An 18034-nucleotide genomic window follows, 5' to 3' on the forward strand; every position below is an offset into this window, starting at 1 on the left:
TGCACAGATCTCATTGAAACTGGATTCACGGGGGGGTGGGGGGGTGCAGCACTTCATGTTGCTGGTTTTATTGTTGCTTTATTTATGAAACATTGGTCCTCATTAGGCCTCCAGTTCAAGAACAGGCTTGAAAAGCCTCAGCTCAATTTATTGGCAAGCTGTTTGTATAAATCATTTTGTGCTTTATCCTTTTTTATAATACCCTACTTTATAACATAGAACCACATTTTAGTGCAGCATTTATATACTCATTTGCAGCTATAAAAAAGACATACCCTGATATTTCTTTATGTCTTTTTTTCATTCATGTCAGTATAAATACGATTTGGCTGGTACAGGCCTGTATTGTTTTTGCTGTGCTTTTGTTTTTTTGAGTCCTTCCCATTAAAAAGATGTATGAAAAGAAGGAGGAGTTGATTATAGTGGGCTCAATCAGAAGGGCAAGCATCTCAACAACACATACTGTAATGTTACAACAAGCAAGGCCCTTCACTTCTTTTCTTTCTACCGCTTAGTTTTTAGTGTATTGTTAGCCTTAATTAACACAGCAATCTGAAGGATGCCAGCCAACCACTTAAAGGAGCCTAGCAGCTGGAAGTAATGGTCTTCTTATTCAAATCTTTATCATGTGACACAAGCATTGAAAGAGCACGCTCACCCCATTAAAGCTATGGGTAGTGTTTTAAAATGTTTCATGTTTCAGAGACGTGATTACAGTTAATTTTAAAAGTACATTACAAAGCAAACAAAATAGCAGAATAGCTTCTTTATTTAATTTTATATATATTATATAGAGAGAGAGAGAGAGAGAGAGAGAGAGAGAGAGAGAGAGAGAGAGAGAGAGAGAGAGAGAGAGAGAGAGAGAGAGAGAGAGAGAGAGAGAGAGAGAGAGAGAGAGAGAGAGAGAGAGAGAGAGAGAGAGAGAGAGAGCACTCTGGAAAAAATTAAGAGACCACTGCAAAAGTATCAGTTTCTCTGGTTTTACTATTTTATAGGGATGTGTTTGGGTAAAATGAACATTTTTGTTTTATTCTATAAACTACTGACAACATTTCTCCCAAATTCCAAATAAAAATATTGTCATTTAGAGCATTTATTTGCAGAAAATGACAACTGGTCAAAATAACAAAAAAGATGCAGTGTTGTCAGACCTCGAATAATGCAAAGAAAATAAGTTCAGATTCATTTTTAAACAACACAATACTAATGTTTTAACTTAGGAAGAGTTCAGAAATCAATATTTGGTGGAATAACCCTGATTTTCAAGCACAGCTTTCATGCGTCTTGGGATGCTCTCCACCAGTCTTTCACATTGAATTTGATGCCACTCCTGGTGCAAAAATTCAAGCAGCTTGGCTTTGTTTGATGGCTTGTGACCACCCATCTTCCTCTAGATCACATTCCAGAGGTTTTCACTGGGGTTCAGGTCTGGAGATTGGGCTGGCCATGACAGGATCTTGATCAGGTGATCCTCCATCCATACCTTGATTGACCTGGCTGTGTGGCATGGAGCATTGTCCTGCTGGAAAAAACAATCCTCAGAGTTGGGGAACATTGTCAGAGCAGAAGGAAGCAAGTTTTCTTCCAGGACAACCTTGTACTTGACTTGATTCATGCGTCCTTCACAAAGACAAATCTGCCCGATTCCAGCCTTGCTGAAGCACCCCCAGATCATCACCGATCCTCCACCACATGTCACAGTGGGTGCGAGACGCTGTGGCTTGTAGGCCTCTCCAGGTCTCTGTCTAACCATTAGACAACCAGGTGTTGGGCAAAGCTTTCCTCACTCAAAACCCCAGCTGCCGTTTGCCATTCTTTTTCTAGGTCACTTGATGTCACCCAACGGTTGCTGAGTGACATTCGAATGAGTTGGCGGTCATCCCAGTCAGTGGAGAGTCGTTTTCTCCCTCTGCCGGTCTGTAGCTTTGTTGTCCCCAATGTGTGCTGCTTGATCTTGTTCTTATGAACCGCCGTCTTTGAAATTTTAAGGATGGATCAACCCGACGCTCACTGTATCCCTCTGCCAGTAAAGCCAGAATTGAACCCTTCTTTTCCTCACTCAAAACTTTCCTTTTCAACTCTTTGGGCATGGTCAACAGTTATTTTTTTATTCCAATTACTTTTGAAGTACTACTAGCACTGTTTTGCCATCCAGCTGGTCCTATTGCAAGAGGATAGTGATGACCACAGGAGTGGTTTTTATACTTTTCCTCATTAAATAAGATTTGGTTCCGGTGATCCCCTAATCAGAACCTCATTCAGTAGAATGAGGTGTGCCTGTGTTGGAATTCAACAGACACTGGAATGGAATGGAAAGAAAAATTTGCAGTGGTCTCAATTTTTTCCAGAGTTGTGTGTGTGTGTGTGTATATATATATATATATATATAAAATCAGCAACAATGCCTTTCTTTATGCAATGCACAGGCCAGTATATGTAATGTATCGTATTTCATATACATTGGGAAACAGGTCGTTTTTTGGGTTTTTTTTGGAAGTCTTCAGGTAATCTCATGTTTTTGCCTTGTTCGATCCTGTTAAATGTAAATGGAAACGATTTGCTCTTGTGTGATCTAACCCAGAATGTCCATATCCAAATTGCACAGCATATTCAGCATTTGATGTACTCTTGACTTCGGGACCACGTGTCTGAATTTTGCTAGTTAACCAGTGGTTGAGTTATGTGTGGTCATTGAATGAAAGTACAGTAAACAGGTGGATGTCAGTAACAAAGGCATGGATCTGATGACAAATGAAGTGTGAATATTCCCACGATAAAGGCAAAAGCTTGTGAATGACGTGAAGTTCGTGGTACTACCAATAGGTTTTCCATTTCAGTCAGATACAAAGCAATGCCTTAGATCCAAACCAAACAAAACCGCCCACACGCATGCTTAACTATGAATCGAACAATCCTGTCCGAAATGATCTGTTTTCACTTGCCCTTCCAAACACTATCTGGAGGAAAATACCCCTTCAGCCCAACTGTACCACGTTACCATTCCTATCTATGCACCTATGTTATATGTTTAGAAAGATACAGGGTATTAATGCTTGTGACAGAGTAGCTGTCTGCTGTGTGGGTACGTGCATTCGCTGCTGAGTGACAGGCAGGAGATCGAGACGGAGGTTGAAGTTGATATGCCCCGCAGGCTAACAGGATTTATTTACTGTACATATCAACACACTGAACAGCTCACATGACACTACCAGAAATGGCAGCGCTCAGAGCACATACAACACAGTGTACAAAAACTTTGGTAGGATCTACAATCTCTGAACTAATCTTCTCTGTTCAATAATAAACTAATGTAGCTGAAGAGGCGGATCATGGCAGATAAACGGTTTGGGCAGATAAGCGACAGATTACTGTATGTTTTTTTTTTTTTTAAAGGCAGGGCAATTTCTTGAACCCCATAAAGTTCATGCAAACTGTTTTGAAATTTAAATAAATAAACAAATAAAATAATGTGTGGCCAATAATGGCGGTACCTCCAGCACGGTCTGGACTTTATTTTTCTTTTGTCTACAAAACTCAATCCTTTCTTTATTCCTATAAAAACGTTGGTCTCTGGAAGCAGGAATTCACATGTGAATATGCCTGAGCCAAGTACTGTAAGAAGGACTCGTATTTCAGCATTGTTCCTGCCTGAACCTGGCGCTCCAATTCCATGCTGCAACCACACAGGCCAGTTCCATGTACCTGCTAACTGTTGCAGAGAATGGCAAATGAAAACACAATAACCAGTTCATGTTATGATAATGTGCCATTTTATATGCGAGACAAGAGTACATAATTAAGGACTTGTATCAAATTGAAAGAAATCTGCTGCTTTTCGATCATGTAATGTTTTTCATTCATTTAATTTTCAGCGATGACTTTGGTTTAAACAGAATTGAATCTGTAAGTTACATTTTCTTAATAAGCAACTGATTGGACATTACCTTGGATAGACATGGTGTCATTCTTCTGTCATCTCTTTAGAAACATTTGCATGCATATGCTAAGAAATGTATGTTCTACATAACCTGACAGAAAAGTTAGAAAAACACAATTGAACTACCATGTATATAAACTGATGAAACAATAGTAGAGCCATTAGCATACTACACAGCAGTGGCAACGTTACAGATCAGGAACTAATATTGATCACTCATCCTGATATAGTACCATGCATAAATCCTAACTAGGATGCCATTGCTATGTTAAAATAAGGACATGTTACTGCTATGGTACCATTGAGCTGTTGACTTATACTACTGTAGCTATCAATGTCTAAAATCACCCCTTTTCACAGACAATAAATAATCACGTTTAATTCTTAAATCATCTTGAGCAGGAGTGGACATAATAGAAGTGATATCATAATGAAATGAATAGATGCTTAATGTAGAATATTCATTTAAGGGTGCCTGCATTCATTTGTCATCATATTAATAGTGCTGTATTATTAATGGTTCAATTTCTTTCCATGGGTGTCTGTATGACAGGAAATCTGTATGGACAAAGTTTCGCAAAAACTGTATAAATGGAGAACACATAATAGCAGATTTTAGATATAGCAGAAGTTGTATAGCTTCCCTACCTTTTGGTAATATGTCAATGTCTCCATTAAAACGTATTTTTCAACATTTTAGCTGCTAGCTTTAGATGCTAGAGCAAGATCTAATGACTCTGCTGCAAGATAAGAATCCATTCTCTGCTACCTCACCACATGACCTTAGTTTTTCTCAGAAATATTTTTTCATATCTTTGTAGCTGCTTTACATAAACTGTAATACAAATGCATTCGGGCAATAAATAAGTGTTCCACTTGAGTGTAAGAACAAAACAAAGTTAATGATTATATATCAACACTGACCCTCGCCTCCAGAGCGCTGTGTTTACTCTTCGGTTCAAGAGAACAAGTGGACAGCTAGCTTATTGTTCTGTGCACCAGGTTCCTTTAACCAAACACAGATCACTGTTTGGTCAGGAGTAGGAGTACTCAGATGCCCCAAACAGTTCAAGTATGTTACATCTTATAGAAAACCAATATAGCTAAGCCATAAATGCCTCTGACAATGACCCGCAAGGACTGACTGTGGTGGTAACATTGCTGTTATGGCTGAAGAATAGTTGGCCCCATTAGTATCCTTGTCTAAAAATCCCTGTTATCACGCTTACTGACTAAGGTTAGGATAATCGTTTCAAGCCTCAGAGTCTGAGATGAACTGTTGGAGATTTTAGTACATTTCATGAATTCTGGTGTCATCAACATGTTTGACATTTAAGGACACATTAGAATCAGCAGGCCCTTTAGCAGCACTTTTTTTTTTTTTTTTTTTTTTTTTTAAATCTAATCCTATGTAATAAACATTCACATAAATACATATTATACATGATGAGATGAACCCAACCACACATTAATGAAACCACTCCACAAGGCTGCTGTGGAGCACCTTACATCTCTGGCATTACCTGAAAAGAACAGCTTAAGACTAGCTGAAGTAAATCAAGCCTCATCAAAATGGAAGGCAAAAAAAAAAGAAAAAACTGCTAGCTTTTTTTGCTGGCACACATATTGAAGGGAACAAAACATAAGAAACGCACTATAGCATCTTAAAAATGCAAAGTGTGTGCATACCTATGATCTCTTTTAAAGCATGTGTGTGCTAAAGCCTTTCATCATACCTATGATATCTCTTAAAGCATGTGCATTTTATTACTTGCATTTAAAGCATTACATGGCCCTGCGCCCTCCTTTCTTTCTGATCTCATACTCCGTTCCTAGTCGAGTGCTGTATTCTGCGGAGGCTGGCCTACTTAGTGTACCGTCTGTTTACACTACCACATATGGATCGCGTTTTTTTAGCCATCTAGCACCCACACTATGGAACTCCCTACCTAGCTCGTTAGAAGCATCCACTCTCTTCCCCTTTTTAAAACATATAAAAACATTTTTTTTTGCTTATGTTTTTAGTTAATATTCTTATTGTAGTATATATTTTTTTCTCTACTGTTGTAATTTTTTTTGCAAATTTTGTAGTGTTTGTTTTTTGCTTTTTCCTTTGCTGACTGTAAAGCATCCTGAGTCGCTCCCTGTGTATATTGGGCGCTATATTAAATGTTAATTTGATTGATTGATACCTACGATTTATCTCAAAGCGTGTGCGCTAAAGCCTTTCATCATACCTACAATCTCTTTTAAAGCATGTGTGTACTAAAGCTTTTCATCATACCTACGATATCTTTTAAAACATGTGTGTGCTAAAACCTTTCATCATACCTACAATCTCTTTTAAAGCATGTGTGTACTAAAGCTTTTCATCATACCTACGATATCTCTTTTAAAACATGTGTGTGCTAAAACCTTTCATCATACTTACGATATATCTTTTAAAGCTGTGTTTTCAAGCACATTTTATTATTTCCTTCACGTTATAAGATTTAAAAAGCCTTGCATTGATAAAGACAAATCCTGGGAAGACGGCAGGCTATTTGAATACTGATGTGCCCCTCCAGTTTCTTCCATTTCCATTAATGACATGCTCATCAAGGGCAAACAATAGGACCAGGCTGCCTCCCATTTTTTCTGTGCCTGTCACAGTGCATGCGTGTCCCATGCTGTCAGGCGGTGGCTGCGGTTAGAGACCTGCACACTAATGAGAAGTGCTCCCTGCCGTCAGTGCAGACAGGTGCTTCTGTGGCTGGGACATGCTCCATTCCCTTTCCCTAAACTGCTCTCTTTCTCCTTTTGCAGAGCCCTGACAGACACCATGAAATGCACAAATTAACAGCCTCATCATGTCGTGTGGCTGCAGCTTGCGGAGAAAGCAGAAAATCAAGTTGTCACACTGGGTGCAATGATAAAGCCACAGGCCTGTTCTCTCTGCGTGGCCTATAATAGCATGTGCCAGACAGCTAGATGGATCACAGGCTTGAATATTAGCTTCAGATGCATTCTACCACAGTATTAATGGCCTGCCGTCTTTACGTGGGCGTCTTTGGATGCAAGGAAAGAAAAACAATTCCCCTTCCTTAAAAAACAAAATAGAACAACCTCATTAGAGATATTCGGATATCTGTAACTCAATTTTCTGCTTTCTGTCAGTTCCTAATTTACAATTAAAAGGGTAACTCTTGTTTTTCAGCTTGTTTTTATTCATCCTCAGATGACAATATGGGAAGCTGAGGTTGAATTGTAGCCCTTTAGAACACAACTGCTGTAGATATACAGTACACAGCTGGGAGTGGGGACTGACTTCCGAATCCAGTAGAAAACTGGACACAGAAAGCCTTGATTTTAAATGTGCTCAGTATAGAGGCATTTAGGTACAAATAAACCAGCTGGTAATGTGCAATTATATCATGAGTTCTACCATTTGTACTGATTTGTAGCTAGTGACAAAGCTAGCCAGATTCAGGTTATCTGTTGTAGTTTATGTACTACAAGAATAAACACATAGTATTGTCTGTGTTCTGATAGACCAAGATATTTGGCTTGTAGTATAATCACTATAGATACTATACTGATCATTAACAAATCAAGCATTTTCAAATCAGCAGATCCCAGGTACAACGCAGCTTGAAAATACCACTAACATAGTTTAAGTTGGTGCTATATTGTTTTCCAGCACTGTCATGGTACATACCTCATCCTGTCACCCTCAGTGTCATACCTCTGCAGGAGAATGGTATTGTCTCAAACATTTAAGCAATAACAAGAGGGGGCATTGAGTGTACGAGGAGATGATAGTCTTCCTAAAGTCACGGTTTTATACCACAGGGAGACAGCTGTCTCCATGCATACTCCATGCATCCTCAAATTATAGCCATTGGTCTTTCCTTTTATAAGGTCCTGGATTAACAAAAATGAAAAAGCTTCCACGCTGTCTCTGAGACTTGAGGTAACTCAGTCATTGGGTTCAGTTACAGGATGCTGCTGGTATACTAGCAATAGGAGCTTTTGTGACTTTTGTTTATTGAATCTGTGCAAATCCTGTTACCCTGATTCTGCTCAAACCTGGATAAATAAATGCCATAGAGAGCTAATAGTAACTGCAGTCTGTCACTGAGACCAATGATTGAGTCCATTGAAGCTGAAGGCTCCTAACCGACTGTTTGGTTAACCCAAGACCTTAAAAAAGAAAAGTCCAAATACCTGTCATATAATGGTTATGACGTCAGGGTGCATCTAGAGTATGTGGGAGAAAATAGTCTCCATTTACTTTATATAAAAAAAATAAATTAAAAAAAAGTATCCACTTGGAAGACCGATACCACTTTGTACACTTGCTGTGCCTTGCAGTTATCTCAAAGATTTCAGATTTAATATAGCCCTGAAATGTACAAATTAACTAAAATATTGTTTGTGATTTTAATCACATTTTCCAAGAAAGACAAAAGCATTTCCATGTCGTACAACAACCAACAATTATACATACAAAAGAGGTTTACCATTATGCTAATACATCCAGCACTAATGCATGTGTGAATCATTCGGGAGAAGGTGAGGAATCTTGACCAGCAAGCAAGAGAAGTATCTCATGATGGTGATTTACACCATAACAGACCTCTGACTCTTCTTGTAATCACAACAAATATGACCAGCAGCTAAAAGGAAAACCCCTGTGTGTGTGTTGGGTTACATACATAGGATAAGGAAGGTAAGGGGACTCACAATACAGCTAATCTGGAGACAATAAAAAAAAATGCTATCGACAAACAGTGACAAAAAAATTATGAAGTTACATTACCTTTTATGCCGTACTTTGAAATTATATTTTATGATTGCTTTTAATTTATGGTCTCAGTCATTCCCATGGATAATTTAAGTAAAATTGAAACCAACTGTGTGGCGTAATGGTCATCATAAACCTTTGCTACAGCACTATAATTCTTCATTCTCTCCAGCATTTTAATCTCTGAGCATGCCCAAGCCCACTTTCACCTTTCTTTCTTTTACCATTATCAGTATTATCAACTCCCCCTCCCTGGTGGAGAGCACTGGACCATGCAGGCCACATTCACAACAGCCCCCGAATCAAACTTCCTGACCACTGGACAAGCTGCACAAGTTTTAAAACCAGAATTGATTTTTGTGCATATTAAAAGGGGACTTTTCAACACTAACTTAAATTAAGCTGAAGCTGGTTTCATCTGAAAATAGCAAACGCGGCAAAATATGCAAGTGGGACTCGCACACACGAACACACACACACACGATGACTGGGTTAAAAAAAATGAACAGTGGACCACCTAGTGCTGTGTTGTTTGCTACAGATAAACATTATCCTGCTGTTCAACACTATTTGATATGATTGTTAGGTTAAACTATCTATTTTAGCAACACAAGTGTGTAAAAAAAAACAAAACAAAACAAAAAAAAAAAACCTATCAGGTTATCGTGGCTATCTAATTAGAATTTAGTGGTGTGATGTCATCAGTAAGCTCTGCCCAATTAGCAATCACATAACTCTGTGGTGGGCATAGCTGGCTCCTCCAGTCCAGGTCTTTGTTCCAGCCATATTCGCATTTAATGTAACCAATTAAACATCCACCCACAAGTCCTAAAGCAGTTCATTATTTAATTAGCCCTATTAAACCTGGACCGGATTTGCCCATCCCCGGCATTGGCTCAGATGGGTCGAGCTTTCACAGCAGAGTGCCTCTGAAGTGTTTTAGGGGCTATTATGGGGGGTGCTAATTACTCAGATGTGTTACTTTACGCTAATGAGGCTAGAAACACTACTGTTTGTTTTTATACTAACTTGGTGTGGCAATTAAATCAGACTAGTTGGCAAGCATTAGAACGACATTAAATAATGTTGTACAATCTAAAAAGCAACTGGATTATTGAACAGCTTGAAAAACTAAAATACTAACATTACAAACTTTAAAACCCCACAACACATTTAAACATTTACAAGAAAAAGCCTTTAACATGTTGATTACAAGTGCTTATTGGACAGTGAGGAGGGTCATAACCTCCTATACAGAATTTCAGATCAATACACTGAAGGCAAGACGAGACATTGCTGAGTAATAAAATAAGGTTGAAATATAAACTGTACAGTTTTAATTCAGATGACTCTGTCTCGTTATGGCAGTAGTAACATATTATAATCCATAAATTAAAACCCTGAATTTTAAAGGTAAACTGTAAGAAATTGAGCAACTGTAAAAAGTATGTGGTGCTCTATACCCAAGAAGCTTAAACACTGTAACACTGAAAATATGAAGTGGTCATCTCAAATGGTTTTAGATACTAGCAGGGAATGTAGCTGCTGGCTCTCCTCCTCAAATGGTTTTAGATACTAGCAGGGAATGTAGCTGCTGGCTCTCCTCCTCAAATGGTTTTAGATACTAGCAGGGGATGTAGCTGCTGGCTCTCCTCCTCAAATGGTTTTAGATACTAGCAGGGAATGTAGCTGCTGGCTCTCCTCCTCAAATGGTTTTAGATACTAGCAGGGGATGTAGCTGCTGGCTCTCCTCCTCAAATGGTTTTAGATACTAGCAGGGAATGTAGCTGCTGGCTGTCCTCCTCAAATGGTTTTAGATACTAGCAGGGGATGTAGCTGCTGGCTCTCCTCCTCAAATGGTTTTAGATACTAGCAGGGGATGTAGCTGCTGGCTCTCCTCCTCAAATGGTTTTAGATACTAGCAGGGGATGTAGCTGCTGGCTCTCCTCCTCAAATGGTTTTAGATACTAGCAGGGGATGTAGCTGCTGGCTCTCCTCCTCAAATGGTTTTAGATACTAGCAGGGGATGTAGCTGCTGGCTCTCCTCCTCAAATGGTTTTAGATACTAGCAGGGAATGTAGCTGCTGGCTGTCCTCCTCAAATGGTTTTAGATACTAGCAGGGAATGTAGCTGCTGGCTGTCCTCCTCAAATGGTTTTAGATACTAGCAGGGGATGTAGCTGCTGGCTCTCCTCCTCAAATGGTTTTAGATACTAGCAGGGGATGTAGCTGCTGGCTCTCCTCCTCAAATGGTTTTAGATACTAGCAGGGGATGTAGCTGCTGGCTCTCCTCCTCAAATGGTTTTAGATACTAGCAGGGAAAGTAGCTGCCGGCTTTCCTCGCTGGGGTACTTCATTACGGTATTACCAGTCTGTTCAAAACACCTTGACATTTTGGAAGAAAACCTCAATAATTAGCTTTAGTGATGATGCTAGCTCGCCCCAGATGCATTTTGTTTACACTTGTAACACTGTTTGAAATGACTTCCAACAAGCTGCCTTCAGAATGCATGCCCACAGAAATCGTAGACTGCCTGCAAGACTAGGGAGTAATGCATTTAAAAGAAACACAGGCATTACTATTTCTTTACCATCGAACATTCCCTTGCAAGCAGCCTGTCTGGCTATCATTTAATAATACCAATAGTTAACAAAACGTTTTTCTTGTAAGCCTTTCCAAGCACTGAGTGGGTGTTTTAAAATACGTGGTGGTGTGGAGAAAGATTTCTTTCAGTACAATGTTACATGCACGTTATATTTTTTTGCTGTTGCCATAGTGGCTAGACACCATCCTTCTTTTATAAAATAGCAAGACAAGTAAAAGGAATGAAAAGCCATGAAGCAGTTTGGTCTGAAAGTCATGTCATCTTGTCCAAACGGAAAAGCAGACCCTTTCCCTGTCTACACTGACAGCACTGCTGGAGACAGTGAGAGTGCTATTCAGTTTGATTTATAGAATACAGCTGTGACAAATGATGACAAAAATAAACTTTTACTGCACTCAACTGCACCTTTATTTATTAAATTTTGTCAAAGTAGCAAAATCTTTTATCTGCAAGTTGTAACAGCGAGGGGAAGCGAGCGATTATGGTGTGGTAATAGTAATCCAGCGATGGAGGCCGAGTCAGCTGCAAATGGATTGAGGTAAAATAACTAGCGCACCGTGATAAATGTGAACAGTGCACTGCTGACAGATGATCTAACAGGTGTTCATAACAACTACATAAGAGGATTTATTTATTACCAGCCACAGCCACAGCACTGTGAATCAACCACAGCAGCTGTGTGCTGCTGTACTGAAGTCCCAGACGTGAGGACTTCACAGGGGCACACCAAACACAGTTCTGTTCAGAATCTTAATTACCAAATGATTGCCGAAAAGGATACCAACAAGGAGGTGGAGGAAACAAACAACAATTAAAAACAAAATCTATGCAAAGTACATTGATGGCAGCCCGGGGAAAAATCATTGCTGCAGAAAATTCCGGAATATGCTGGTGAGCTGGTGCAAAGCTCTTCTAAAAGCAGAGCAGCAAGAATTTGAATTTGGAACACACACATTCACTGCTTTCCTGCTGGATACCTCACTGTTATATAAACCCCAGCAAAGGTTTAAAAGGCATAATATCAGGGGGGGACCCCAAGTGGCTCATCCAGCTGAGAGCACAGGATGAGTCACACAGCTTGGACGGCACTGGTTTGCATCCAGGCTGTGCAAAGATGCTGAACTTTGCTGGGGACTCAAAGGGGGCATCACATTGGCTCCAACGCTCTCGGGGTGGGGGATGTGAAACCGACAGGGACAGCAAACCCAACTGGCCAGACACCGAGCAAATTCAGAGTGAATAAAAAGCAGGGCTGATCTCTGTTCTCCGGGATCAGTAGTCCGCCCACCTCTGCTCTGGATTGCTAGGCGTAAAAGTGAGGAGGATGCTCAAAGGCCCTCTGAATGTCTGTGCTGTGTGGGGACTCACTGCGGTGAGGAGAAAAAACACAATTGGACATTCCAAATTGGGGGAAAATAAAAATATTAGTCACCTAAATTTTAAAATAAATAAATAGACATAATATCAATTGTAATCCCTTTTTAAACTGACTGTTTATTTCTTGAACAAACAGGACCATAGAACAAGATAAACCAGTGCTGCCCATTGCATGAAATTCCCAGAGATTAAAGTAAGCAATTGCAATTTTTGAATCATAATCACCAAGACAGGCCTAATAAAATGTCCACACAGCAATCCTGTGTAATAACCCTTGAGGCAGTGGGATGATGAGTTTCTTCTGGTGTCTTCATGTAGGGCTTTAGACAGCAAGGCATGTCTGTGAAGGGTACTGTAACCTTAGATCAATAAGAGACCTGGACACAAGCTGTGCCAAGTCCAATCTTTAGTTGCCCAATCGTTTGTTACGTGTGCAATATTTTACAAATTACAGTATAAGCTAATCATTTAAACAAGGAGGTTCAAATGACTAAACTGCTATTGAAGTAAATCTACCTAGTGATGACTCAACTACATTGGCAAGTTGCTTGACATTGGAAACTGGAGTTGGGTGGAAAAACAGGAGTTAATGTTATTTAAAAGAAAGAAAAAAAATCATAGGTGACAATACATGACAACCTCTAAGGCACAAACCCATGCTTGTTCCTCTTAAGCTGTGATGTTACAATGTATGCTAATAATTGTTTTAACTCGCTTGACTAAACAGGCTAGAATCGTAGTTGTTTATTCTGAGTATGCTTTTATTAATTATTTAACAAAAAGACATTTAAAAAGGCACAGATTCATACACAATGGTGGCAGGTAGGACCACAGTCAGGAAGTATTAGTGCAAAAGTAAATCCACATTAATGCGATGCTTACACCAGCATGGCAGTGTTTTATACATGTGGTGCATGGTTTCCCAATAGACCATAGTAGAGATGCACGCAGGAATGAACCAGAAGTGTCAGTCTTGATAAACAGGCCCACAATAAGATCTGAACCACGGAATTCTGAATGCACAGTGCTTTAAAATGAAGGGCTAGAGGATCTGTAGTTGTGTGCTCATAATATACATGCTTACCGGCTCGTGACAATGCTGAAGAATTCTGTTGACCGGATGAGTAATTGATTGCCAATGGATTCATTCAGATCACTAACATTTTGTTTACTGCACCACTCTTGGGAGATTCAACAGCACACAACCAGCATAGCACACTTCTGATCTCAACTGGAAAACACGAGGCACTTGATTTTGAAGGTATTAAAAAGAGATACAGATACACAGATGCAGATATATTTTCAAATAGTAACCAATAAATACATTACATACCCACTTACATTTTACAGCCTGAATTGTTTTAACGTTTTGCAAAAGCAGACAGTTTGACTTCAACTTCAAAACAGAAAAATGTCTTAAGGAATTGACAGCTGGAAAACAGCTATTGCATGGAGGAAATATTCACTGCGCCACCTTCATTTTTTTTTTTTTTTTTTTTTTTTTAAACTCTTCGAATGAAATGAACTAATTGAACAATCTGGATTTTAATTTTTGATCATCTGTCCATGCATTTACCTGTACTGTGAGGAATCCTGGTGTACTTTGTAGTCAAACTGTTAGGACTGATTTACCTATGGATCAAACCAACCTGCTCAGGAAGAGCTCATTTATTTCAGCAATGGGGCTGTGCTGCTCCTTCTGCTGGACTTATTGGCAATTCCTCTACACTACATCAATGCTTTGTGTATAGTGTTAACTGCTGCTACAACTGGGGGATTGAATTTAAAATTATTTTAAATTACAGCATACAAAAAGCAAAATATAAAAACAAAAACCGTATATATCTTCTCAGCCTACCAGGTTCCACAGGACCCTATCCCCAAGGTAGATGCCCTTCAAATGCTAACGGGACTTTACTCTTGCTTTTAACAGTGACAAAAAGCAAAAGAGAGACTGTGTTCCAAATATAACCTATAAACACATTTTAAAAATGCATTAAAAGGGAAAATGGTAGCATGAAGCTCCTCTGCAGCGATCATCACCTGTGCGTAACTGACCTTGTCTTCTGCTAAGTGCCATGGCTTTTGGCTCAGGACACTTCACTGCCAATTATCCAGCAGGTACTGACCACTGCGCCGGACATCATGAATGCTTCAACACTGCATGGGTTGTGGATGACATGTGGATGGTTAATTGGCAACAAGTAGACAGTGGCAACTTAGGGGTTCAATCAGGGACTTCACACTTAAACCTGCACGCCCTTCGGACCCTAGCCTTTCTACTGAACATTTCGTCAAAAATACTTTTTGTCACTTAATGACAGTATTCCTGAATGTTAGAGAAAGCTGTCTATAAAAAAGAAGAGTTAAGTTTACTGCAGTTGGTGTAGAATAGATAGAAGTTTAGTGAGCATCAATCACTGTAGGGAGGCTAAGAACAACACCTGTGCTCTTCACACCACCATGATGCTCTTATAACAAGACACTGAACCAACAAGAATATTTCCAGAAACCAAAAGCACCCATTTCTACCTCTCTTGAACAGGAGCTTAGATATATCATCATCATCATCATAATAATAATAATAATAATAATAATAATAATTCAGCATTTTCAGCCACATTTCTTTTATTTTCCAGTTTTAATATTTTGACTCATTTAACATGCTGTACGCACATTGTGTACTGATCAGGAAATACTGGCATCCTTTTGTTATGGTAATTAAGACAAGTAACAAAACAGCATTTATGTTCAGCTTTGAAGGCACTTGTACTGTATTTCTTCATTCAAAGCTTGGTAAAACGGAGATGGAGGGGTTAGTCTGTTCACTAACACAAGTACTACTGTATCTTCTGAAGAAAATAAGGAAAACTGACGCAAACTCTACCAAAACAGCTAATGATAACTGAACCAACAAACTATCTTATATGTACTGAATGTGTATCGCACTTGTCTCTGTGTGTGTATTCATTCTATTGAGGGGAATCATTTCATATAAAATAGTTTTAAAAGTCTTGTATATTTTCCCTACGATATCTCGGCTGGCCTGCGTTATTTGTTTTTCTGGTGTAATAATTTTCAACTAACAAACCTCCAATACACAGTGTGGCATGTGAGAGATACAGAGAGTGTTGCTTACAAGTACAGTACAGTACTCTAAAGCTGTAATCAAAATCAAACTTGTTTTATTCCTCAATGTGAATGTGTGACTGAGGAAACACAAAAAAGAAATAGGCACAATGGCATCAGACCTTATGAGAATAAGAAACAGAAGAATTTAAATGAATGATAGCAAGGTATACCCAGCTGCACTGAGCAAGTCAAAGCATGGGGTGCGGCAGGGGGGGGGGGGGGGGGGGGGGGGGCTTGTAGAGAATCAATGTTATTTATTTATTTTTTATTCCCCCCACCAGATGGTACTTTGCTGTGTGCCAGATTGTGAAGTCCAGATGCAGGTGCGTTACCCCTGGGACAGGACAGCCTTGAGCTCCCGCTGCAGCATCGAGCCAATCACAGTCTTTTCAGTGTTGATGAGGAGCTGAGCTGTGGAGGCTTCCTTCAGCTCCACTGTAACCAGCACCAGGTCCGCAGCTTTCACAGTCTTCGCAGCAAACCTGGAAACAGAGCGCGCTTTAGATCAACAGTCACAGCGCTGGCAAACAGCTTGGCATGTCCGTCCCCTCCCATCTATTGTGGATTGTGAACCACTGTAACAGTAATTATACATTGAAATCTGCATATAAAAGCTTCGGCCAAGAGCTCCTGCTGCCTACCTTCCCTTTACACCAAAAATGATACTGGGTTAAAGCCAACAACACAACAAATGACACATACTAGACAATGAAAAAACCTTGTTGACTACAAAACACAACATTTACAACAGCTGAAGTGGTCTTCTTTCAACTTTCTTTGGTCTTTATTAGAACATTTTATTAAATATTAAAGAACATGGATTACAGCCATGCTTTCCTTGTGATATCTTAATGTCTTTTGGTATCATACAGTCATCAGTCCATTTTACTGCAGACAGGATTCCGGGATTCTTTGTGTCAATGTGGGGTATATTTTTGTATTTAAAAAAAAAAAAGTTCCATCCCTGACACCTTTTACCATGAATAAAAAGAAAAGTTTCAATTTTTATTACAAATGCGCTCCATATAAATGATGTTAATCTAAAGTAGCCCACTGATCCTGTATGACAGTTGCAAGGTTCTTTTGCGGAAAAATGTAATCAATAAAAAAAAAAAAAAGTGCTTCATTAAGGGTTATTACGAATTTTATATATATATATATATAGCATGTATAGCATGTATGAGCAATATTCAAGTGAAAAGCATTGTGTCCTACACTGATCTCCATACAATGAATAGCATTAATAAGCAATGTAAACTGAGCTGCTCTAAAGCCAGTATAAAATAAATACAAAACAAAAAAGAAAACAAACATTACTTGCTTAAAACAAGTTACTCCATTCCTATTCCCCTTTGCCACACACACGGAGCCCCCAAAACAACCAAATTCCCAAACACACTCAGTCCTCTAATTACATGGTATTAAGATTAAACAAACGTCTCTTTAGCATTGCAATTGACTGAAAAGCCATTTGGAACACAATGAACTTTTGAAAATCCTGTTAATTTTTTCTGCATCTAAAAGCAGGACCCCAGAGGGAAGATGGGTGTGGTGTATGAGTGAGTGAGTGAGTGAGTGAGTGAGTGTGTGTGTGTGTGTGTGTGTGTGAGGGCTAGTTTAAGAGGAAGACAGAGAGCGAAAAAGACAGCTCCCACCCCCACCCCTACCCCCTTCATTTCTCACAGAGGCAGGGGGGATTCTCACCGTTTTGTTACTCGGTTGTCGCACATGGCCCATTGAAAACACTAACCAGCGTAGTGCGGGTCCCTGCCTCCAGCGACCCCCTCTTTGCACAGCCGTTCCTCCTCCCTCTCTTCTGAATGCCACGCGTCTGAATCGGTGCCATCTGCCTCAATTTGCACAACATCTTTGGCCACAATGGGCCCCAGTTAGCCCTGACAAAAGCTCACAATAGCCCATCTTAAAACACTGCTGGGCTGTCAGCATGCTGTCGACTATCCAAGAGCAGACCAACTGGTCAGTGTCTCGTGTCTAACAATTAGCAGCGATCATGCACAGCGCCTCCCGGGGGCCCCTCAGGGACCTGCTTAATTACCATCAACATAAAAGAGGGAGTTTATCACAAGATACTCCAAAAACTTCACTTCAGACTTAATTAAAATATTAGCCACTTAAGCAGGAAACAGATTCTCTTAAAATGAGGAGTAATTTCTTTTTTTTCTTCTTTTAATTACAT

General features: G+C 39.6%; 1 protein-coding gene across 3 annotated transcripts in view; it reads right to left on the bottom strand.

Moving 5' to 3' along the window:
- Positions 1-12869: 12869 nt before the first annotated feature.
- LOC121313616 (AP-3 complex subunit beta-1-like) overlaps positions 12870-18034 on the bottom strand; it is a 113588-nt gene continuing 108423 nt past the window's right edge. For 2 of the 3 annotated variants that reach the window (XM_041246365.1, XM_041246357.1), the window contains exon 24: positions 12871-16319. In XM_041246365.1, coding sequence (XP_041102299.1) covers positions 16166-16319 — 154 coding nt within the window. In that variant the 3' untranslated portion in view covers positions 12871-16165. Of the gene's footprint in view, positions 16320-18034 lie in introns of all 3 variants that reach the window. The other variant, XM_041246350.1, reaches the window with a different exon arrangement.

Source organism: Polyodon spathula, chromosome 1 (genome assembly GCF_017654505.1).
Source record: "Polyodon spathula isolate WHYD16114869_AA chromosome 1, ASM1765450v1, whole genome shotgun sequence".
Taxonomy (NCBI): Eukaryota; Metazoa; Chordata; class Actinopteri; order Acipenseriformes; family Polyodontidae; genus Polyodon; species Polyodon spathula.